The following is a 22,758-nucleotide window of genomic DNA, read 5'->3' as shown; positions in this document are numbered from 1 at the left end:
GTGATGAGTCACACACAACAGCAGTTTGAGCATTCGTTTTTATTTTCTTCCAGGAGTAAAAACGTGGTGGAAAAAAGTGAGCGAGATCTTTATTGTTTCTCCAGTGTCATAGTCGAGTTTTTTTTTAAATAAATAAATAGAAATAATTTAACAATAAATAGCATACTATAATATACAGGATGTGACATGGTAGATTGCTTTGACAGATGATGTTAATAGAGACATTACACTCACAACTACAACTTGTTAATGTCCCACAGTGTGGGTAGGCACGTCTCTTATTCCATTGGCTTTTATTGTGAAGCTAGTGTATAATAATACAATTCAAGGAGGCAAAAGTTTAAGGAAGTTTCTTACTTATTTCACACACATACAGAGCAACAAAGACTAATCTCAGATGCTAATGGTGTCTGACAAACATGAGTGGGTATTCAGAGGTTTCACATTATTTCTGCATAGTTTCAGAAGTTAAAAATGTGCATCAGGAGTCATGGCCAAACTCACTTCCTCCTCTGATTTTTTTTTTTTTTTTTTTTTGTTGACTGCATAAAAACAAAGAGGAAGCATTCGGAGTGGTGTCTAATCAGCTGCTACATAAACTACATCTGTATGATTGTATCTAAGTATGCTACGTTCTGGTTTCATACTGCGTTCTTGCAAAAAAAAAAAAAAGAAAAAAAAAGTGAACTCTGCCGTTCATTAGAGCCAAAATGGGAAGTAAATCCAACACATGTCTTGGCGGGAGCTATTTTAAGTGGCTTTTTCCAATCTGAAAACGTGATATTAACACAATATATTAATTCAACATACTAATATTCCACAAGGGGAGGGGCTTCATGTGGTTGATTTGAGTCTTGCTTTCCCAGATTTTCATTGGTGCTGGTTTGTTTGTGTTGCCTGTCGGGTCGTCTTCATTGTTAAAGCTCATTTATTTACAGCCAGTATTTGTTCGTGTGGATCCTGGAAATCTAAAATGGGGGAAAATTTAAAAAAAAATATGTAAGGAACATGCAGCCACAAATATTTCTGAATAGCAGGAGTATGGTGAGTTTAGGGGCTTACTTCTTAATATGGCAGCAGCCTCAGCCGTGTGCAGAAGCTGTAATCTCGGAGAGTTTGGCGCAGCTTGGTGTTCGAGCCCTTTGAGCACGTTGGTACAGGTCAGTGTCTCCAAAATAGCGAGCTCTGTATAACATGCCTTCTTCTGCAGGAAACAGGAAACAGAATTTAAGAAGGGCCTTCACTTTTTGGGGAAATTCACTTTTTTTTAGATTTATTTTTTTTTACTGACATTCAGTATCAGACATTTGTATTTGGTACATCGTATGTATATATCATACATCTGTCGTCTGCTCCAAACACCAGAATAATATTTTTGTTTTATGTCAGATAACCAAATAAAGGAGGAAAAAGAGAAAAAACTATGTACAAGTAGGGAGCGATCTTTTCCATACAACACAATCACTGATTTGTGAAAACACAATCAGGCCTATACGGCAGGGGTGTCAAACTCATTTTACTTCAGGGGCCGATTCAGCTAAATTTGATCTGCAGTGGGCCGAACCAGTAAAATAATTACATAATAATATATAAATACTGCCAACTCCAAACTTCTCTCTATTTTAGAGCAAAAAAAGCAAATTTACATTATAAAAAGGTTTACATCTACAAACTATCCTTTCAAAAGATGTGAATAACATGAACAAACTGAAAAAATAAGTGTAATTTTTACAGTTTATCATTTACACATGCGCATTATAACACACAAAACATTTAATAACAGGCAGAATATTGTTAAAATCACACTTACTTCTCAAGACATTTCAGGTTGTTCATATTTGTTCAGGTTACTCGCATTTTTTTTGCAAAATTATGCTTTGTTTTAGTGTAAATACCTGAAAACATTTACAAAGACAAAAATTTGGAATTGTCATTATTTTTATGGTATTATGGTAGTATTTTACTGAATCCTGCCCACTTAAGACTTAATTGGTCTGAATGTGGAACCTGAACTAAAAGGATTGTTAATTTCTTAGTGTAATTTTTGCATTTCATAAATTCCTCCCAAGGGCCAGACTGGACCCTCTGGTGGGCCAGACTTGGCCCCTGGGCCGCATGTTTGACACCTGTGCTATAGGGTGTGACATAGTTGACTCAGTTCTCCAATTTGTGATTAACAAATCCCGTTATCTTTTCCTTTTTACTAATGTCCACTGTGATTTCCATCCATCCATTTAAAGTTGGGCTCTCCTGCAATAGGCATTTCCTGTTGATAGTCTTTTTACAGGCCATCAGCAAAATATTCATTAAATGTTTATCTCTTTTCAGCCATTTCTGAGGTATCTGTCCAAAAAACATAGTCTCTTTTTTTGGTCAAATACTGCACTGTAGTAGTTCCATTTTATGCAGGTTTTTAAGAATGGTTTAACTGTTTCATGTAATGGAATTGAATTTTGTATTCATGCATTTCTTGAATTTCTAACTTTATAAAATCTAACTCTTGCTGTTCATTTCATGATATAATTATGTATGAATTAATTATACTTCTAATGTGGTGTATTGTGGTTTTTTTTTTAAGCATTTCGCAATTTTGCTTGGAATTGTGCCATATAGATAAGGTGCTATTTACACTAAATCTATATAAGTTTAAGAAGGGCCTTCACTTTTTAGGTAAATTCCTTTCTAATCAGACACTGTACTATAGTATTCCCATTTTGTGCAGGTTTTAAAAATGGTTTGACTATGTTTCATGCATTTCTAACTTTATAAAATCAAACCCTTGCTGTTCATTTCACAATGTGATTAGGCATGAATTAATTATTATGTGGTGTATTGTGGGTTTTTGAAAATTTTTTTAAGCACTTTGCAATTTTGCTTGGAAATGTGCCACATAGATAAGGTGCTACTTACACTACATCTTTAAGCAAATATTGTACTTTCACTTCCTTCTTTTGAGATGACAATCTTTCATTTCCTTCCTTGCATTTCGACATGTGTTTATTCTACAATGGCTAAAGGAGCTGTAGTAGTTCTACTCTAAAATATCCAAAAATGACCTAATAGTATCATTAGAGTGTTTTGAATAAAGAGTTTTGTCAAAGATGTCAGTGTATTGTATTATAGAGATATGAACTGAGTTATTTACAGTGATGGGTCGAGGGATTTACGTGACCACTAGAGGGAGTAGTGAGTCACTCTGCAGGTCTCCCATGGTGAGGAAAACTAACACCATGGGGCAGGGGTGTCAAACTCATTTTGGTTCAAGGGCCATATTTAGCCCAATTTGATCTCAAGTGGGCCAGTCCAGTAAAATAATGACTTAATAACCTGTAAATAATGACAAATCCAAGTTTTTAATTTTGTTTTAGTACAAAAAACCCCAATTAAATTATGAAAATATTTACATTTTACAAAAAAGATGTGAATAACCTGAAAAAACTGAAATTTCATTTGAAAAATTACTGCAATTTTAACAATATTATGCCTCAACTTATTATTTATACACTTACATTACACACAATGTTACATAAACATTTGGTAACAGGCAGAATATTGTTAAAATTTTGGAGTTTGGAACTGAAATTTGAACAATTTCTACAATATTACATCTCTTATTATTAACACAACTACAGATCACAGTGGATCCATAAATGCACAAAACATTTAGTAACAGGCAGAATATTGTTCAAATTGCACATTTCGGGTTGTTCATCTTTGTTTTTATTTATATATTTATTTGCATTTTATTGTGAAAGAATAGTTTTGTAAATGTTAATATTTTCAAAGTGTAATGTTATTTTTTTCACTTCAATTTTTCCCACTTAATTTTCCACAAAGAAAATTTGTAGTTGTCATTATTTATGGGTTATTATGTTGTTATTTTTACTGTAGATCACACTGGTCTGTATTTGGAACCTGAACCAAAATGATTTGGACAACCTGGACTGTTCAGGTTAATTTTTACTCTTTCATCCCGTGGACCAGAATAGAACCTTTGGCGGGCCAGATTTGGCCCCCGGGCTGCATGTTTGACACCTGCGCCATGGGGTCTTTGACCAAAGCATCAGAAAGTGACCAGATGGGATGGAAAAAAACCTAAGAAACAACTTTTAAATAATAAAAGCCAGAACTGCTGTTGTTGTTTTCACCACTGGAAACAGCTCTAAATGAAAAGAATGGAGTTTGATACAGAAATGGCAGCATTTCTTGTACACAGCTGAGTTTGATTATGAGGCTTATGAAGGTATAAAGTTATTGTGGGATGTTATTATCTTTGCCAAGCTGTCGATTCCAAACAGATCTTTAGTTCGGCTATTGACAACACAAATCATAACCATGTTTTCTATCTAAAAACACAGCTAAGCTAACAGAGCTATAATGTAAACTATCAGCTGATGCAGCACATCAAAATAAGTGACTGTTAAAATAAGTGACTATGACTTTTAGTTTGAAGAAGAAAACTTGATGATACCATAATAAACAATGAGGTTTATACTTTATTCAGTGAGTGATAGTCTGTGGATACGTAGTGTTGATTTGTTGGTGGTTTTGGTAGTCATGAGTAAGTTCTGGTACACGATTTCCTCCTACTGGTGAGAGTTTGGAATATTTGTACTACATAGAACACATTTAAACATTAAATGAAGCTTGTGTCTTAACCCTGTAAAGCCTGAACCATTAAATCATTGACAGAAAATTCCAGTTCTTTGAAACTGGAGCCTTTATTGGTCCCTCTGAATTTTTTTTTTTTTTTTTTTTCAAATACCAATCTCCATGTATGAGTTTCAATTTGTATTGTATTTGATACGTCAGGTCTCAATGCTCAATTATTATTATTTTTGAACAAACAAAATCATAATATAACACAAACATGCCTAACAAATTGGCAATTCCTTTTCAAAATTGGCAAAGTTCTCCCTCCTTCCTCATTAATAATCTTGTAGTGTCACTGGAAAGGCCTCTGGTGAACAAATTCCTCCCCCCTGGTAGATTATCTGTGTATTGCATGTATCTGGAAACTGACAACTGATTTCCCTGAATGCTTTTAAATCCAAAGTCAAAGTGCTAGAGAATAACTCAATGACTTGCATGTATTTTTCATAAGTTGACTTGTCCTGTAAATTATTGTATGTTGTAACTATATCATGTAACTGTATGTTGTAATTATGTGTTGTGTTTCATGCTGTCTCTTGGCCAGGACTCCCTTGGAAAAGAGGTTCTTAATCTCAATGGGATCTTTTTCCAGGTTAAATAAAAGATTAAATAAAAAATAATAAATATCTAATTGTATACATCAGGTTTTTCAAGAAAAAAAATATCACACTGATCATGTAGAGGGCTTCAAAACTCATGTATCAAATATGATACGTTTGGTGTTACAGGATTAAGGCTTTAGATGATCTTGATTGTTTACATGTATAGTGGGGAAGTGAGACACATTTGGAGATGGATTGTAATTCCAGGTGTGACAGGATGTACTTTAGAGACACCCATTTGGCGTTTTAGGACAAAAAATGACGAGACAAAATACTCAAAACACAATATTTCAGGTATAAAACACAGATGCTTCACACACTTTGAATCAGATCTATTCCGTCAGCTCAGTTTAAAGGTGGGCACCCATGATTAGTCACGAATTGTGTATCTGAACAAATGCTGCGTATGGTCACAGTCTCCCTTCTGTTCCTGCGTTATGGTGTTGAGTAATGGGCAGTGAAATGATTCTGCAGGACATTATGCTGTCGCAGGAGTTGAACTCTGACATTTTGGATAAAAAATGCCATCAATTCATTGTTTCGTCCTATTAAATGTTAGTCAGAATAGATGGTTTCTTTTTTCCATCTGACTTTTGGAAAGAAAGCAAAATGTGGGAACTGCTTGTCATTTGATGGCAACGGTAAAAGCATAGTTTGTTAATTTGTTTTCTTTTCTACTGGCACATACTTTGCTGTTTCTCCTTCCAGCAGTTGTTGCGAAGGTTGGAAATGTAGTCGTCCTCCACAGTCCTCTCCAGATTCTTCAGATTGACTCCGGTGAATTCCCTGGAGAACTGCTCCCCCACATAATATGGCACCTTCAGGTTCTCCGTCAGCCTCTTCTGAGTATAACCCGCTGACCTGCACGGAGATAGGACAAAGCGTGGGAGAGATGTCACATGGACGAACCCGACTCACGGATGACGGGTCTGGCACTGTTAACATGACTCAGGACTAGATATGGCTGCGAGTCAAACCAGTAACTACTGAAGTGAGTCTCAAACGTGGAGAGAGGCCAGACACATGGAGCCAGCACAGAGCTCTGTGATTATCTGGAACCGAGTACAGAGGCAGAAAATGGTTTTTAATCCAACAATAAACCACAGAGTCGACAGAGTGAGTCCAATCTACTGAACAGCATGCCCGAAAATACTAGGGCTGCAATGGAAATATTATTTTTCTTACTGATTAATCAAACATCAGGGGAAAAATATTTTGGAGGAACAGAGAAACAGGAAAATTATTACTACATTTGTCAACATGAAACTCAGGTACAGACTGAACTACTTAAAATACCACTGTTGACAAAAATCTGAAAAACAAATGAAAAAGTAGGCGGAGCTTACTAATACCCCCACCCAGTCGCATTACACTTAGCTCCTCCTGCTCACTGATACATTGTCTACCTAGAGATTAGGTTTGAGCATCAACTTTCAATATTTTGAAAAACTTTTGAAAAATTTGTAAAAAATTTAAAAAAGTGCAAAAAGAGACAGACAGATTTCAGTATGAACTGAATGCGACCCTGACTGTCGACAAAAATCTGAAAAACAAATGAAAAAGTAGGCGGAGCTTACTAATACTCCCACCCAGTCGCATCACACTTAGCTCCTCCTGCTCACTGATACATTGAGTACCAAGAGATTAGGTTTGAGTATTAACTTTCAATATTTTGAAACATTTTTAAAAAATTTGTAAAAAAAAAATTTAAAAAGTGCACAAACAGACAGAGACAGATTTGAGTATGAACTGAATGCGACCCTGAAGTGACCCGCATGTGCAAAAGAGGTCCTGACATAATACGTGACCATGCAGACGCGCACTGTGTTTACGGAAGTATGTTTTTCCTGCTGTTTTGCCTCCTCCTGGGATGCAGAATTGTGACTTTTGTCGCATTTCACTGACGTAAAGGTCAGATAAATGCGACCTGGCTGTTCAGACTGAAAGCGCATTGCAAAATAACAGATATGTGTCGGATTTAGGACTACATATGAAAGTGGCCTGAGTTGGATTTGAAAAAAAAAATAGATTAGTGCTGTTCAAACTGTCTTTAACAGATCAGATACAGGTCACATATGGGCAAAAAAAAAAAAAAATCAGATTTGGGCCACATTTGCCTGGAGTCTGAATGTAGCTTAAGTGAAGGCTTGGGGTAGAACTACAGGAAACAAAAACACTATTCAAATATGGGCCAAAAAGGGTTCTAAAAGGTAGTTTGTGTAGAGACCCTCCCCACCCACTAAATCTATCAAAATGACAGACAAAAAAAAAAAAAAGTCCTTACACCCACAAAACCAACAACTAACTTAAGTGGAAATCAAATGAATGGGGGGAGGGGGGGGTGAATCCAAAATGCAATGCTGAGCTTTCCTTTTAAGGGCAATATGAGGAGATCACAGTAGAACTGTTGACTCCTCAGAGGTCACAACCAAACAGAACACTGAGTTTGAGCCTCCTTATATCCAATTCCACTCAGGACAATAACCCTCAGCTGTGGTGGGAACACAGGTGGATCCACTCACACCTGATCAACAGAACCTGCCTGTAGAAGCCCTGATTGTCAACAAGAGGCAGTGAATCTGTATATGCTGTATATATCAACATTATAAACAGTCTTTATGGACACTCCAACTATTTTTGAAATCTCCTTTGGTGTGACGAGTGCATTCAGCAAATCACACACTCTTTGACGTTTGCTTTCCTGATTACTCATATGGGCAAAAGTTTCTGACAAGGTATGGATAATAGTGTTAGGTATGATTATGACATCAATATATGTTTGGTTTCAAAACAATTGACGTAGTGCCTGCTGAGAAAAAACAACTAAATGTTCATTGTAAATTTTGCTTCCCCACCCTGTATACTTCCATATATCCTTGAGACCAACTTTTTATTGTCTTTTTTTTTATATATGCATCCTGAACTATAGGAATCAAATTGTAATCCTTCTCCTGTTTGATTTGTAATTTTTTTTGTATTAGTACTTTTTGAACATTTTGAGCATAATTTCAACAATACCGCGATAATATTGATAACTGTAATAATACAATAATTTTGGTCACAATAACCATGATATGAAATTTTCATATTGTTACATCCCTATCTGTTTGTGGTATTAAACATTATGGTACTAACTTGTTTTTCCCAAAAGCTAAATCCTAAGATTTTCAGACTGAATTTCACCACATTACACAATTCCGCTGGAGTCTGGACAGGTACAGGGGCCAGAGGGAAACAGACTGTGATCCAACCCTCTTAACTTAGTAAATAATTAACAGTAATGAAAATCTATGAAGCATGCAACAACATGGCTATGAAATGTAACAATGCACTGATTGTTGAATCAACACGGGGCTGGATTATACTGCTACTTATGTAATGTGAAGGTAATCCTTTTGTTGCTGCTTCCCACACACTGGCAGAAGTGCAGGTTTTTGGTGTTATTTAACGTTAGGAATCACACTCACGGCCTGAAGCTGAGGCTGTAGGCGGGGCTATTCACCATGATCTGACTGAGCGCCGACACGATGACCAGGATGAGGATGGGCATGACCTGTACGAAGAGGGCCAGGCCTCCCTGAAAAAGAGCAAAGACAACACTGGAACAACAGGATTTGGTTTCTTTTTCAGTTTTTCTTATTTTCTTATGTGTTATACCCAAGGTTATAATGGTTTTGGATTTTTCATTATAGTTTAGTTTTATTTAGTTTTGACTTTTTTTTCTCTAATTCTGTTAGTTTTAATTAGTTTTTAGAGCAGGTTTGCTAGTTTTTATTAGTTTTCGCTATTTTCTAAATGCTTAGTTTTAGTTTCTTTATATTTTTTTATCTTCTTCACTGTCAAATTCAAATAAATCCCATACAAGACTCTGCTGCTTTCTCCCAACTTTAATCTACATGTTTCATGGTAGAGTGGGGACCAGAAGATGACTGGAAACCACAAGTGACAAGAAGTGATGGACCGTTAAATATCATATGGTGCCAGCAGCAAATATTGCTTGAGGGAAATAAATTTTATATCAGTCCGACGTTGACAAAGACGAAAACAAAGGGAATTTTATCCAGAATTTTTATACGTTTTAGTTAGTTTTGTAAACACACAATACAGTTTCAGTTAATTATCATTTTTTTCTTTTAATTGTAGTTTTTATTTATTTCAGTTACCGAAAATGTTTTTACAATTCTAGTTTTCGTCATTTCGTTAGTTTTCGTTAACGATAAAAACCTTGGTTGTACCTCCATTTTATCCCTATTTATTGACAGTGGTGTCTCATCTTTTATGGATAATATTTTTAATCACATTGGCTTTTAATTCTTGTGATGTAGTTATATATTTTGGTATGGATTTAGGGTTGTGCAATAGTTTTATTTATTTATTTATCTACTGGTGCTGTTTACTGTCCCATGCATCAATATGCCATGTCATAGTATATGGTTGGTGTTATTTACTGCTGTCATGTGTCTCCAGTGTTATTTATAGTTATGTGTGTGCGCTGAGATGTCTTCTTGTTTATACTGTGTTTTCTGTGTGGTGTTGCAGCCCCCTTGCACTATTGCCCACGAGGAATTTCCCCCCAGGGACAATAAAGTATATTTTATCGGATATTATCTTATCTTATCAATAATATGCAATAACCCTGTACAATGTGAATTATGTGCAATAAGTCGTGCAATAATCATCTGTTCGTGCAACAAGGCAATATTTATTCAATATTTTCTCAAAAAAATAAATGCACTATTATTATATAGACTTGCGTTCATAGATATACATGCCGTTTTCATAGATATTGTGTCTATTCATATTTTGTCTATTTTTTATTTTTATTCTACTTTAGCTCTATTCTTATTGTACTTTCGTAATTTTTTAAAATTCTATTTTCTTATCTTATTTTTAGATTGTGTAATTTCTATTCACTCTACTCTTATTTTTTGATTTTTTATTTATATTGTTGCACTGAGTGGAGTAGCACTCATTTCATCGTACACAAAATGACAATAAAAGCTGTTCTATTCTATTCTATTCTATTCTATTCTATTCTATTCTATTCTATTCTATTCTATTCTATTCTATTCTATTCATAATTAGATAGAGGGACTAAAGCAGTTAAAACTCACTGTATTTTGATATAAGAGGACACAAGGCTTGCAGAATCAGTGACATCTTTTAACTCACTTCTTAAAATACGTTTTTATAGACTTGCCTTTATGTGATATTGTCTCTTCTTAATGTCTGAATATTTAATATTTAATTTGACCCTTTTTTGGATATTCACTTATATTGACATACATGATGTTGTCTTATTCCACGCCTTCATTTTTATACTGATTCGACAGCATCATGTTATGTCTCTGTAATCTCTGCCCTCTCTACTTAATCTAATATATTTCAATTTATTCAGAGTGTCATGTTTTTCTAGTTTGCTGTTCTTACCACTTTTACTGTGTTGTGTTTTAGTCTTTGCTTGTGTCTTGTTTTATTTCATTCTGTCCTCCTTTTTGGCTGTCCGTTGTTATTTTGACTCCTGGACATCCTGCTTTATCAAAGCACTTTGTAAAATCAGTTTTTAAAGATGCTATATAAATAAAATTATTATTATTATTATTATTATTAATAAGAGTCAAACATAAACTAAGTGATCAAATCAGGCTTTTTTCAGCTGACTTTTTATCTAAGGTCAAGTCTTTCTTGTCATTTTGCTGATTTTTCCAGACTTTTATCCCCACCTGACTGACTACTGCCCTTTTGACGTTGGTCCAGACATCTGAAACTCGTCTTTTAACGGCAAAATACAAGCAAGAGCCTGTTTCGCAGACACTGACCTCCCTCCACTGGCTCCCTACACGTTTCAGGATTCATGTGATGACTTTATCGTTTGCCTATAAATCATTCCATGGACACCCTCCAGCCTATCTCTGTGACCTTTTAAACCCACTCATTTCATTGAGATCCGTCTGGTCAACTGACTGTTTGTTCTGAGAGCTAAGGTTAAAGCACGGGCACGATCACGTTTTTATACACTCGTATGGCCAACAAACACTGGAACGAGTTTCCTCTGCATCTAAGGGTTTTAAAATTTGTCCGTCTGTTGTAAGTTAAAGACGGTGTATTGTTTAATAGTTTTTTAATCGTATAATTTCTAGGGTTTTCACTATTTGCAGCATTGTATTCATGTGTGTTTTATTTTACTTAACCCATAAAGACCCAAAAATCTACCAGTAAATGTTTAATACCTGTTGATCCATTAATTCTATCAGTACATTTAAATATTTGGTTTAAAATACAGTTTGTCATCTTTTCATGATCATCAGATATGACCCATTTGGATATTCAGAGGCTCTGTAGTGAATATGGAAACAGTGAATGTATTTTAATGTGCAGACACTGTTTTGAAGTAGATCTTGTTCTGAGACAAATATTCTTTTGGAATAAAACCCATTCTTTTATTAACCCTTTCATGCATGAATTATGAGAACCTTAGTCAAGATTTTTTTTTCTGGAGTGTTTTTATACCTCCTTAGGCATAAAAAAAAAGAAGTTGCGATCGAGTTTTTTTTTTTTCACGGAGTTACAAAAATGTCCATGCATTTAATTTGTTAAGTAAAGAAATATGTATTTAAAACCTAATATCAGAAAGTAAAATGAAAACAATGAAATAAAAACATTTTTAAGGCTGCTGATTTGATGTTTTCTCACATTTTACCATACTCTAATGCTAGTTATTACCTCATATAATATGCAAAAAACAACTCTTTTTGTCTAACAAATAACAACTGATTTACACTTAAACATGTTACTGCAGATCAGGTTTATCAAGAACAGCAAAGTTATAGTAATGGTAGGAATTACAGTGTATTATGGGATGCTGCATAAGTGTCCACTGTGTTGGCTCATATGGAATTAAAACAACAAAACCTATGAATATACAAGAGAACAGCTGGAGAATAACTGTCCACTCTAGTGTCCACAATGCATGAAAGGGTTAATTCTCAGAATTTCACTTTTTCACCCAAGACTACCTTAGAAACTACAACCAACTGGTACTTTTGACTTAATTTTTCTTTATTAGTGACTAAAAATAGCTAAAAATCTAACTGTTTTTATTCTGGAAACATTTTACTTGTAGACCAGTGTAATCTTGTGTTACATTACACACATTCAGAATGACCTAAAGGCTTTCATGGTCTTTTATCCTCTTCTCTGTTCATATGATCCCATATACAGCCACGGAAAAAATTATTAGACCATCACAAGTTATCAAAAACAATAGTTATGCAATCAAGTACTAACTCCTGTGTGTATCATGTGACTAAAACAGACAGAAAAGAAAACATGGAATGCCTAAAAGCACTGTTTTTGTCAGTACAATGCCGTAGATATTGATGTAAGAACTGAAGTGATGTTGATTATCAAGAAAACCATGGAAAATGGATAGATATCAGCTCTAAAATTAAACTGTTATGAGCTATTTCTGTTGTTATCATTATATTTGTCCAAACAAATGTACCTTTAGTTGTACCAGGCATTAAAATGAACAAGAAACTTAAGAAAACAAAGGTGATCTCGTAATTTTTTCTGCAACTGTAGGCCTATGTTATATAGTTGCTGCATTTAAAGGGCTAAAGTATAATATCTTGTAGCTCCACACAGATATTTTGTTTTTCTGGCTTTAGATATTAAAAGCTGCTGATCCTAATTATTAACAAAAATAATCAAAATAATCCACAATTAGTCATTTTGAAAAGGTGGAGGAGAAAACCTCGCACAACACCGTGCAACCGAACTGAATCCACACGAGGAGTTCATGTCAGAGTTTTTCATCAAAGCGATGGAGACCAAACAGAAGCCAACATGTTACAACAGTTTCATCAGCCGTCAAAAACAAACTGGTTTTCATTCGCCGAGCTATGACGTTTGTAACGCATCTTAAATGTTATAATGAAAAGCCCGCAGCTGCTTTGGTCATGTGAACACAGATAAATTGATTTTGGTTATTATCAAGAAAACCATGGAAAATGGATAGATATCAGCTCGGAAATTAAACTATTGTGAGCTATTTTTATTGTTATCATTATATTTGTCCAAACAAATGTACCTTTAGTTGTACCAGGCATTAAAAAGAACAAGAAATTGAAGAAAACAAGGGTGGTCTAATATTTTTTTCTGTGACTGTAGTTCCTACAATATTTAGATTTTTTTCTGAAATGCTTGATGACACATATGCATTTCTCAGTCTTTGCAGTAATATATGTACAAGTGGAATATACAGCAAATATGTTAATAATATTAAAAACAAAAATGCATTTGCACTTTTTTTTTTAGAAATAAGGACATGTACCCATCATAATCCTGAAAAAACAACAAAGATAACGCCTACCTAAACTCTTGCACAGTACTGTACATTGTTAATTTTGGTCATTTTCTGTTTTTTTGGCATCGATATAGAGTAACAAAAGCCGTATTCCTCCACCAGACAAAATGAGTTGTGTATAAACCCCTCAACATCCCCTCATAAATGGGATTAAAAATGACTAAATGTCTCCCCCTGCAGGTAGACCTATAATGTGCAGTAGCTCTAATAATAACCATGTGTTGTCAAGCTTACGTCTCGCTGTTGCTCTCTTCTTTCTGCTCTTTGGTATCGCATCCTCCCATTGGTGTATGCATGACCATTACCTAGATTAACACACACATCAGAACCACAATGAATGAAATAGAAAAGCGACATGAATCCTGATATAAAAATCCAAAAATCTGGATGCTAACTTGCTGGATATCCGCCTCCAAAGAACATATTAAAAAGGTCTTCAGGTGAGATGTCAGCCTCGAAGTTTCCATCGTCCTGGCCTTGTCTCGAAGGATGTCTCCTCTCCTCGCCACACTGATCGTATTGTCTTCTTTTGTTGGCGTTACTCAGGACAGCATATGCATTTCCAATGGCTGCACAAAACACACACAGATCATGAAATACACATCATAAACTTTAAAGATACACATTCATTTAAACACAACACATTAGTGAAGTGCTGGTAAATTTACCTTTGAAAGCTTCTGTTGCACCTGGAGCGTGATTCTTGTCTGGATGGAACTTCAAAGCGAGTTTTCTGTATGATCTTTTAAGCTCATCTTCAGGGGCGTCTTTCTGGACCCCGAGGATTTCATAGAAGTCTTTACACTGTTTTATCCTGCACAAACAAAGCATCATCTTAATATTAGCTGCTATTGTTAGAGTTCCTACATAGTGTAGAAAGTATGAACTAGTGTGATTTACAGAATGGACAGGTATGTTGGTTTTAACCCTTAAAGACCTAGAACTATTTCTGTGGTGACTCCTGTATGAATTTTCCCTCTGCAATAACATTTCTTTAGTGACTTACTATTATCCTCTGCATTTCGCTTTTTTCAGTGGAAATCAAGTATTTTCTTATATTGAATTTACTCTTTATGTAGATATTCATAAAAGTCATTTGTTAATTCAAAGGTAATTTCATCAAAACAGAGAAAACTGAAGCTAAATATATCATTATTTTAACATCTACAACTGTTATTTGTGGAAATAAATGGGTATTACTAGTGCAATTTTTCAGCTTAAATCGACACCAGACTCAGTATTAAAGTATGATGCAAAACATGTGCAAACAATAACCTTAAATACATTTTTATGATACTTAATTTTTACAGCAGGAAGAAAATGACCCCTTAAAGACCTACAGTTATTTATGTGGTATCTTCCACATGAATTTTCCTGACTGAAAGGAATTAATCACTATCTATTATTGCCGCCCCAATTTAGTAAGTAAGTAAATTTTCTTTATATAGCACTTTTCACAGATAAAATCCCAAAGTGATTTACAGTTTAGAATAAAATGTTAATAAAAGGTTAAAATAAAATAAACTAGAAAAGCACTCGGAGAGCGCAGACCACCGCCAAGGCAGATCTACCCCCCCCCCGATCACCACCAAAATTTAATCATTTGTTCCTTGTGTCAGTATCAACATTTCCTGAAAATTTCATCAAAATCCGTCAATAACTTTTTGAGTTATCTTGTTAACAGACAAACAAAGAAAAAACAAACCGATGAACAGACAAACCCCGATGAAAACATAACCTCCTTGGCGGAGGTAATAAAATGTCATACATACTAGGGCTGAAAGATATATCGTTATCATATCGATATCTAGATATGAACATTCAAGATATTAATATCGAAAAAGCAACGATATGAACGATATAGATTTCCGCCGCGCTTGCCCTGCATGTACAGCTCTGGAAGTCACAACAAATTTCATTTATTCATACTTTATGTTAATGTTGATGACTGGCAGTGAGTTCTTCTAAATAAAACTGCACTTTCCAGATTCTTTTGTATTATCATGTTTGTATTTTTCTGAAAAATGCTTGGTTTTCACCGAACCCGTAGTCATATCATATCGTATTGATATCGAGATATCTGGCATGACTATCGAGATTTGAAATTTTGTCCATATCGTTCAGCCCTAATACATACACCAGGATAAAAACAGGGAAACAGACAATAACACAAGCCCATAAAACATCAGGCTAAACTGTGGCTCAGTTGGTAGAGCCCAATGACCAAAGGGTCGGCGATTCGAATCCTGTCTCCGACTGTCCATATGTCAGTGTCCTTGGCAGCGCCTTGCATGGCCTATGGGTGAGTGTGAATGGGTGAATGTGAGGCCTTGTAAACCATGAAGGTGTATAAAATGCGCTATGTAAGTGCAGTGCATTTACCATTGATCATTTAAAAGACATTCCATAGCAGCTGAGCAGAATAAAGTGCATAATAAAAGTGTTAATGGTGTTGAATCCACTAAAGATTCCAAATAAGAAGTAAAAGCTAAATTTTAACACCTCTAACATGTGCACTTGTCAAACTGTCCTCTGCATCCAAAGTCAACATGTGTTTCATCCAATAAGACTCATTAAATGATCAGAAATGTCTGATTTATAAGAATTCACTTTAATAACACTGGTCAACAACAAATTTATTGCTTTAGTTTTTTGAGCTGATTTAGGATAATTTTGGTGTGCTGAATCCAAAAATCACATTAATTTTGCTCAATCAGGTCAACTTTCTCAACTATAATACATATTGGCTTTTTAACATTTTTGCTTACATTTATGGGCATTTTCACATCATATGACACAAAATTATTTCATATTTCTTGCAATAAATGAGTTCTGAAGGTTTTACTTTTGCCAATTTATGATTAATGTTTTTTTAATATTACAGGTGAATGAAATGGCTTCGACTAGAAGATCTTGCAAAAATAAGCCTGACGTATTCTGCTACATCTGCGGTGAATACACCATTGTACCTAACAGGAATCCTGTTAGAAAATGATTTTTTTTCTCTTAAAACCTATTTTGGGTGAGAACTATATAAAAAATCAACTGATAAAGTCACAAAAATGTAATCAATTTTGTGAGAAGATCAAGTTTTTCAAAATCAAACTAGCAAAAAAAAATCTGACCTGAGAAAAACAGATGTCATTTTTGGATTTAGCGGTGCAAAATGGTCCTAATTCAGTTGAAAAAACCTAGACAACTTGCAAAAAACATTTTTTTGTAACCCAGTGTAATAGATATCTGACTATTTGAAGACCCTGGTGCTAAAAGTACTGAGGTCACAAAACTTCTGTTAAAAATATGTATAGGATGGACTTATCTAAACAACATGTATATATACAACATGTTTATATGTTCAGTTTGAATTGACTTCAGAACTTTTAGCAACAGGGTCTTCATTTGTTCTATGTCTGACTGAAAAATGTACTGTGAAGTCTGAGAAAGTATGCAATTCTGAAAGGGAAAAAATCTACAAACCCTCTATTAAGTAGGCTTACTTCCTTACCACGGCATCCATCAGTCTAACCCACCTCTGCACAGCCTCCAGTTGATCTGCAGTGTAGGGTTTGAGGTTTTCTGATGGCTTTTCTTCATGTCTGGTTTCTTGACAGGTGGTCTGCCGCTGCCTCGGCCCCGGTGTCCCGTTGAAATGTGAGTGGCCGCCATGTCTGGGTTTGAAGCCATTTCTTGCTATCAGATCCTGCAGCGCTATGAAAAGAAAAATAACACTGTTGTGAATGCAGTGTCCGACAAACAATCACAACTACATTAACCTTGACTTACAATCACGGGCCTCTACTTAGCTGTGCATCACAACTAAATATTTAATAAGTAGACTTAAACCATTCCAGAGACAACAACAGTGGTTCTGTTGTGGTTCAGCACTTGTGAGAGCTGTTTTTGTATTTTCTGACAAGCCTAAGACTAAGTGATTAACTAATACAATGAAAAAATATTCTTCCATTAGATACTAATCTCAGAATATCACTATTTATACATTTGTAATTCATTAGTGACAATGAAAAGTAAGTTTTGAAGCAGTATTTAGACAGTGTTAGAGGAAATATTCAGATGCTTTTCTTAAAAATAAAGAGCATACTGTGAAAACTTCCACATATAGTCGCAGAAAATATGATTAGACCACCCTTGTTTTCTTCAATTTCTTGTTCATTTTAATGCCTGGTAAAACTAAAGGTACATTTGTTTGGACAAATATCATGATAACAACAAAAATAGCCCATATAAGTTCAATTTCAGAGCTGATATCTATCCATTTTCCACAGTTTTCTTGATAATAACCAAAATCACCTCAGTTCTTACTTTAATATCTATGGCATTGTACTGACAAAAACAGTGCTTTTAAGCATTCCATGTTTTCTTTTCTGTCTGTTTTAGTCACATGATACACACAGAGGTTAGTACTGGATTGCATAACCATTGTTGATGTTGTTGATGTTGATGACTTTTGATGGTCTAATCATTTTTTCCGCGACTGTAATTCCTGTATTTTTTATGTATCTGAGGAAAAAAGAATGAGAAATAAATAAATTTTTTTCATTTCAATCCTGCAAAAGCAACAAACCTATTTGCACTGTACTGTGTATTTTCAATAGCATGTATAAAATAGCTCATAAGTGGCTTTTTGTCAATTCGACATCACAATGCAGTCATGTGGAAACACTTAAGTTCTTACATAAATAGCGATGGCATTGTACTGCCAAAAACAGCGCCTTTAGGCATTCCATGTTTTCTTTTCTGTCTGTTTTAGTCACATGATACACACAGGAGTTAGTACTTGATTGTATAACCATTGTTTTTGATGACTTTTGATGCGCTAATCCAGGGGTGTCAAACTCATTTTAGTTCAGGGGCCATATTCAGCTAAATTTGATCTGAAGTGGGCCGGACCAGAAAAATAATATAATAACCTGTAAATAATGACAACTCCAAATTTTTGTCTTTGTTTTAGTGTAAAAAAACCCCCATTAAATTATGAAAATACTTACTTTTATAAACTGTCCAAAAAAAACCCTGAAAAAACTGAAATTTAATTAAAAAAAACATAAGAAAATTTTGTGCAATTTTAACAATATTATTCCTCAACTTATCATTTCTACATGTGCATTATGGATCAGATCTACAAAGACACTAAACACTGAGGAACAGGCAGAAAAACTGTTAAAATTGGGCTGAATTTTCTTAGACATTTTAGGTTCTTCATATTTATTAAGGTTATTCACATTTTAGTGTTACAGGATAGTTTGTAAATGTAAATATTTTCATAATTTAATGTTATTTTTTACACTAAAACAAAGAAAAAATTAAGTTGTTAATTCTAGATTTTTTTGGCTTAATTCATGATTTTTTTACTTAATTGAAGATTTTTTTTTTTTGGTTAATTCAAGATTTTTTTGCTAAATTTGAGATTTTTTTGGCTTAATTGAAGATTTTTTTTGCTTAATTCAAGATTTTTTTACTAATTGAAGATTTTTTTTGGCTTAATTCAAGATTTTTTACTTAATTGAAGATTTTTTTTGGCTTAATTGAAGATTTTTTGCTAAATTTGAGATTTTTTTTGGCTTAATTGAAGATTTTTTACTTAACTGAAAATTTTTTTTGGTTTAATTGAAGATTTTATTTACTTAATTGAAGATTTTTTTTTTTGCTTAATTCAAGATTTTTTCCTTAATTCAAGCTAAATTTTTTGCTTAATTCAATTCAAGACTGTGGAATTTTTGCACTTGGCAAAAACATCCCAGGGGCCGAACTAGACCCTTTGGCGGGTCGCATTTGGCCCGTGGGCCGCATGTTTGATACCCCTGCTCTAATCCTTTTTCCACGACTGTAGACTGCAAAAAATATTCATCCATTAGCTACTATTCTCAGAGTATTACTATCTATCCATTTGTAATTCATTAGTGACAATGAAAAACAGGTTTTGAAGCAGTATTTAGATGGTGTTAGAGGAAGCATTCAGATGCTTTTCTTAGAAACTAAGAGCAAAACTTCCATATATATCATTGCTGCATTCATGTGTATGTTGAATTTTACCATTGTACACATTCATGGTTGCGTCAGTCTGGTGTATAGTTTTGATAGTTTCATCTACAGCAATGAATCATAATCTATAAGATGATTGATTGTAGTGTCCTCTCCCATCTTTGAAGAGTCGAGCCAACCAATAACAGAACATTTCATCCTTCAGTTTATGACCAACAGTCAAAATCAACATACAGTTGTGAAAAAAATTATTAGACCATCAAAAGTCATCAAAAACAATGGTTATGCATTCAAGTACTAACTCCTGTGTGTATCATGTGACTAAAACAGACAGAAAAGAAAACATGGAATGCCTAAAAGCACTGTTTTTGTCAGTACAATGCCATAGATATTGATGTAAGAACTGAAGTGATTTTGGTTATTATCAAGAAAACCATGGAAAATGGATAGATATCAGCTCTGAAATTAAACTTCTATGAGCTATTTTTGTTGTTATCATGATATTTGTCCAAACAAATGTACCTTTAGTTGTACCATGCATTAAAATTAACAAGAAACTGAAGAACACAAGGGTGGTCTAATAATTTTTTCTGCAACTGTAGCTCCTACAATATTTAGATTTTTTCTGAAATGCTTGTATGTATTCCTCAGTCTTTGCAGTAATATATGTATAACTGGAATATACAGCAAAAATATGTTAATAGTATTAAAAACAAAAATGCATTTGCAGTTTTTTTTATTTATATTTTTTATTTTTGTATTTTTTTATTTTTGTATTTAAAGATTCTTGGTTTTGGATGAAGAGGTAGAGGAATAAAACCTCTAATCTGGACACTAACTAAATATGACAGACAAATGTAATGGAGTAATGTGTACTATATTTCCCTTTTGATATACAGTGCATTAGAAGTGTAAAGATGCTTTAAATAGTAATATTTTTGATAAAGTACAAGAACCTCAGATTTGTACAAATATAGTGTGAAAATTCATAGTTTGATTCTGCAAAACAGGTGTAGAATTGGACTAGACAGACACAGACAGACAGACAGACAGACAGACAGATAGACAGTAGGGATGTCCGATATTGGCTTTTTTTTGGCCAAAAACCGATATGCCGATATTGCGCAACGCTTAATTTCCGATTTCGATATCTACCAATACTGCTGCCGATATATGTGGGATATTAAACTAATTTTAGGTAACATCACATATCTCCTGAATTAACACATCATGCCTAATTTTATTGTGATGGCCCACTGGATGCATTCTCAAATGCAACAAGGCTTTCAAAATGTAAACACTGTCTGTACAAAGAATACATACTTCAACTTAAGTTGTGGAAAAAATGTCATATTTATTTATTTCCTCTCCTCCCTCCATGAGTCTATTACAGTGTGGCAACTCTACTGTACAATTTTGAAAACTGCACATTTCTTTCAGCTACAAACAATGCTTCATTTACGTGTCGGTTAATGCTGGTGAAATCAAGGCATTATTTTATCAGTTTTAATGATAGGCAAAAAAACCGATAACGATATTCACCGATATTACATTTTTATGCCAATATCGAGCCGATAATATTGGTTGGCCGATATTATCAGACATCCCTAACAGATAGACTTTATTGATCCCAAACTATTGCAGATAAATAAGATTTCATTATGAAAATATTTATATGTATAAAATAACCTAATATGTATATGAGTCCTTACATTATTTATTGCAATACTGTTTGGGCGGCAACCTGTCCCACATATCTCAATAAGATTCTCTTAATTCAAAAGAAATTTTTAAGAATGATCAGTTTTTCTAAGAGACTCGACTCATCTGCTCCTCTTTTCAAAAAATTCAATCTTCTCTCAGTTTTGGATGTGAACGTTTACCAGACCTGTGTCTCCATGTACAAATATGTTCACTTAACTCATATTCTTCCTAAAGTTTTTCACAATTTCTTTATGTTGTCTTCTGTTATTCACAACTTTCCGACACGATTTTCAAGCAAATTTTATCTTACGTACTGCCGAACTTCAGTCTGTCAGTATTCTCTGAAATATCGTGGACCAAATCTGTGGAATAATCTACAACCTGAACTTCAGTCAACATCTACTTTATCATTGTTTAAAAAGCATCTGAAAAGGACTGTAATTCATGAAAAAATGTAAGGCTGTGTATTACTTGATTTGTATTTGATGATTTGTAATGTGGATTACATTTTTTATTGTTTTTACTGTAGTTTATTATTTCAGTTATATTGTATTTTTTAATTCTTTTTTTTTTGTGTGTGTATTGTTCTTTTTGGGGGAGGTATTCATATAAGCCTTCTTTTTGGCTTCTAACCTCTCCTGCACAATTTTGTTACTTGTTTAAATGTTGTTGTTTTTTCTATTGCTGTTTTTATTTTGTGCAAATAAAATAAATAAATAAACCTTTGACAAAACATGTGAATAACCTGAACAAATATGAACAACATGAAATAGATAGATAGATAGATAGATAGATAGATAGATAGATAGATAGATAGATAGATAGATAGATAGATAGATAAAATCAGTTGCATTGTAATAAAGTATAAAAAATACTCAGATGGAGCATGAGATGTTGTAAATATAGTTCCACAGTGTTGACTGCAGTTACATAACAGGGACTAATATAGCCAGTGAAATTACACAGAAACATACTATAGCAGACATTTAACATGTTTTATAATAATATTTGATATTGAGCAGACAGATCATGGTCCTAGTCCATGTGAAGTTCATCTGGGCCGGGTATCTGCTGTGCTACCAGAGGCCCCGTCCTGCAGACCTCATCCAGATGCAGGTGATGCTGCTGCAGGTGATGCTACGCCTCTCGGTTATCTCCTCTTACCTTTCGCTTTTTCTGTCGGGAAAAGTCTCTGCGCCTTATCCAGGAACCTCTGCGCCTTCTCGGGCTGGTCGTTGGTCAACGCCTCGGTCGCAATGTCAATGCAGCGCTCCGCTTCGTCCCTGTTTACTTCCATTACTGCAGCTGCAGCGGCGGATAACTGGACCTGAAGTAAATACAGGCGCAGGGTGATGACGTCACAGGAATGCTGCAAACGACATGAGTGACAGATGTCAGGTGATGACAGGATGTATCAGGGTGTGAAAACAG

At 34.4% G+C, this 22,758-nt stretch overlaps 1 protein-coding gene across 1 annotated transcript; it reads right to left on the bottom strand.

Moving 5' to 3' along the window:
• Positions 1–24: 24 nt before the first annotated feature.
• LOC115410161 (dnaJ homolog subfamily B member 12-like) lies at positions 25–22,711 on the bottom strand. Its single transcript, XM_030121639.1, has 9 exons — positions 22,492–22,711; positions 17,154–17,331; positions 14,292–14,437; positions 14,019–14,192; positions 13,858–13,928; positions 8,723–8,832; positions 5,944–6,116; positions 1,063–1,204; positions 25–968 (listed from the first exon to the last, which is right to left on the bottom strand). The coding sequence occupies exons 1-8, from the start codon at positions 22,622–22,624 to the stop codon at positions 1,083–1,085; spliced, it is 1,107 nt and encodes a 368-aa protein (XP_029977499.1). The 5' UTR covers positions 22,625–22,711; the 3' UTR covers positions 25–968; positions 1,063–1,082.
• Between the last annotated feature and the right edge of the window lie 47 nt (positions 22,712–22,758).

This window comes from Sphaeramia orbicularis, chromosome 19 (genome assembly GCF_902148855.1).
Source record: "Sphaeramia orbicularis chromosome 19, fSphaOr1.1, whole genome shotgun sequence".
NCBI classification, from domain to species: Eukaryota; Metazoa; Chordata; class Actinopteri; order Kurtiformes; family Apogonidae; genus Sphaeramia; species Sphaeramia orbicularis.
This window is presented reverse-complemented; position numbering and strand designations above follow the sequence as displayed.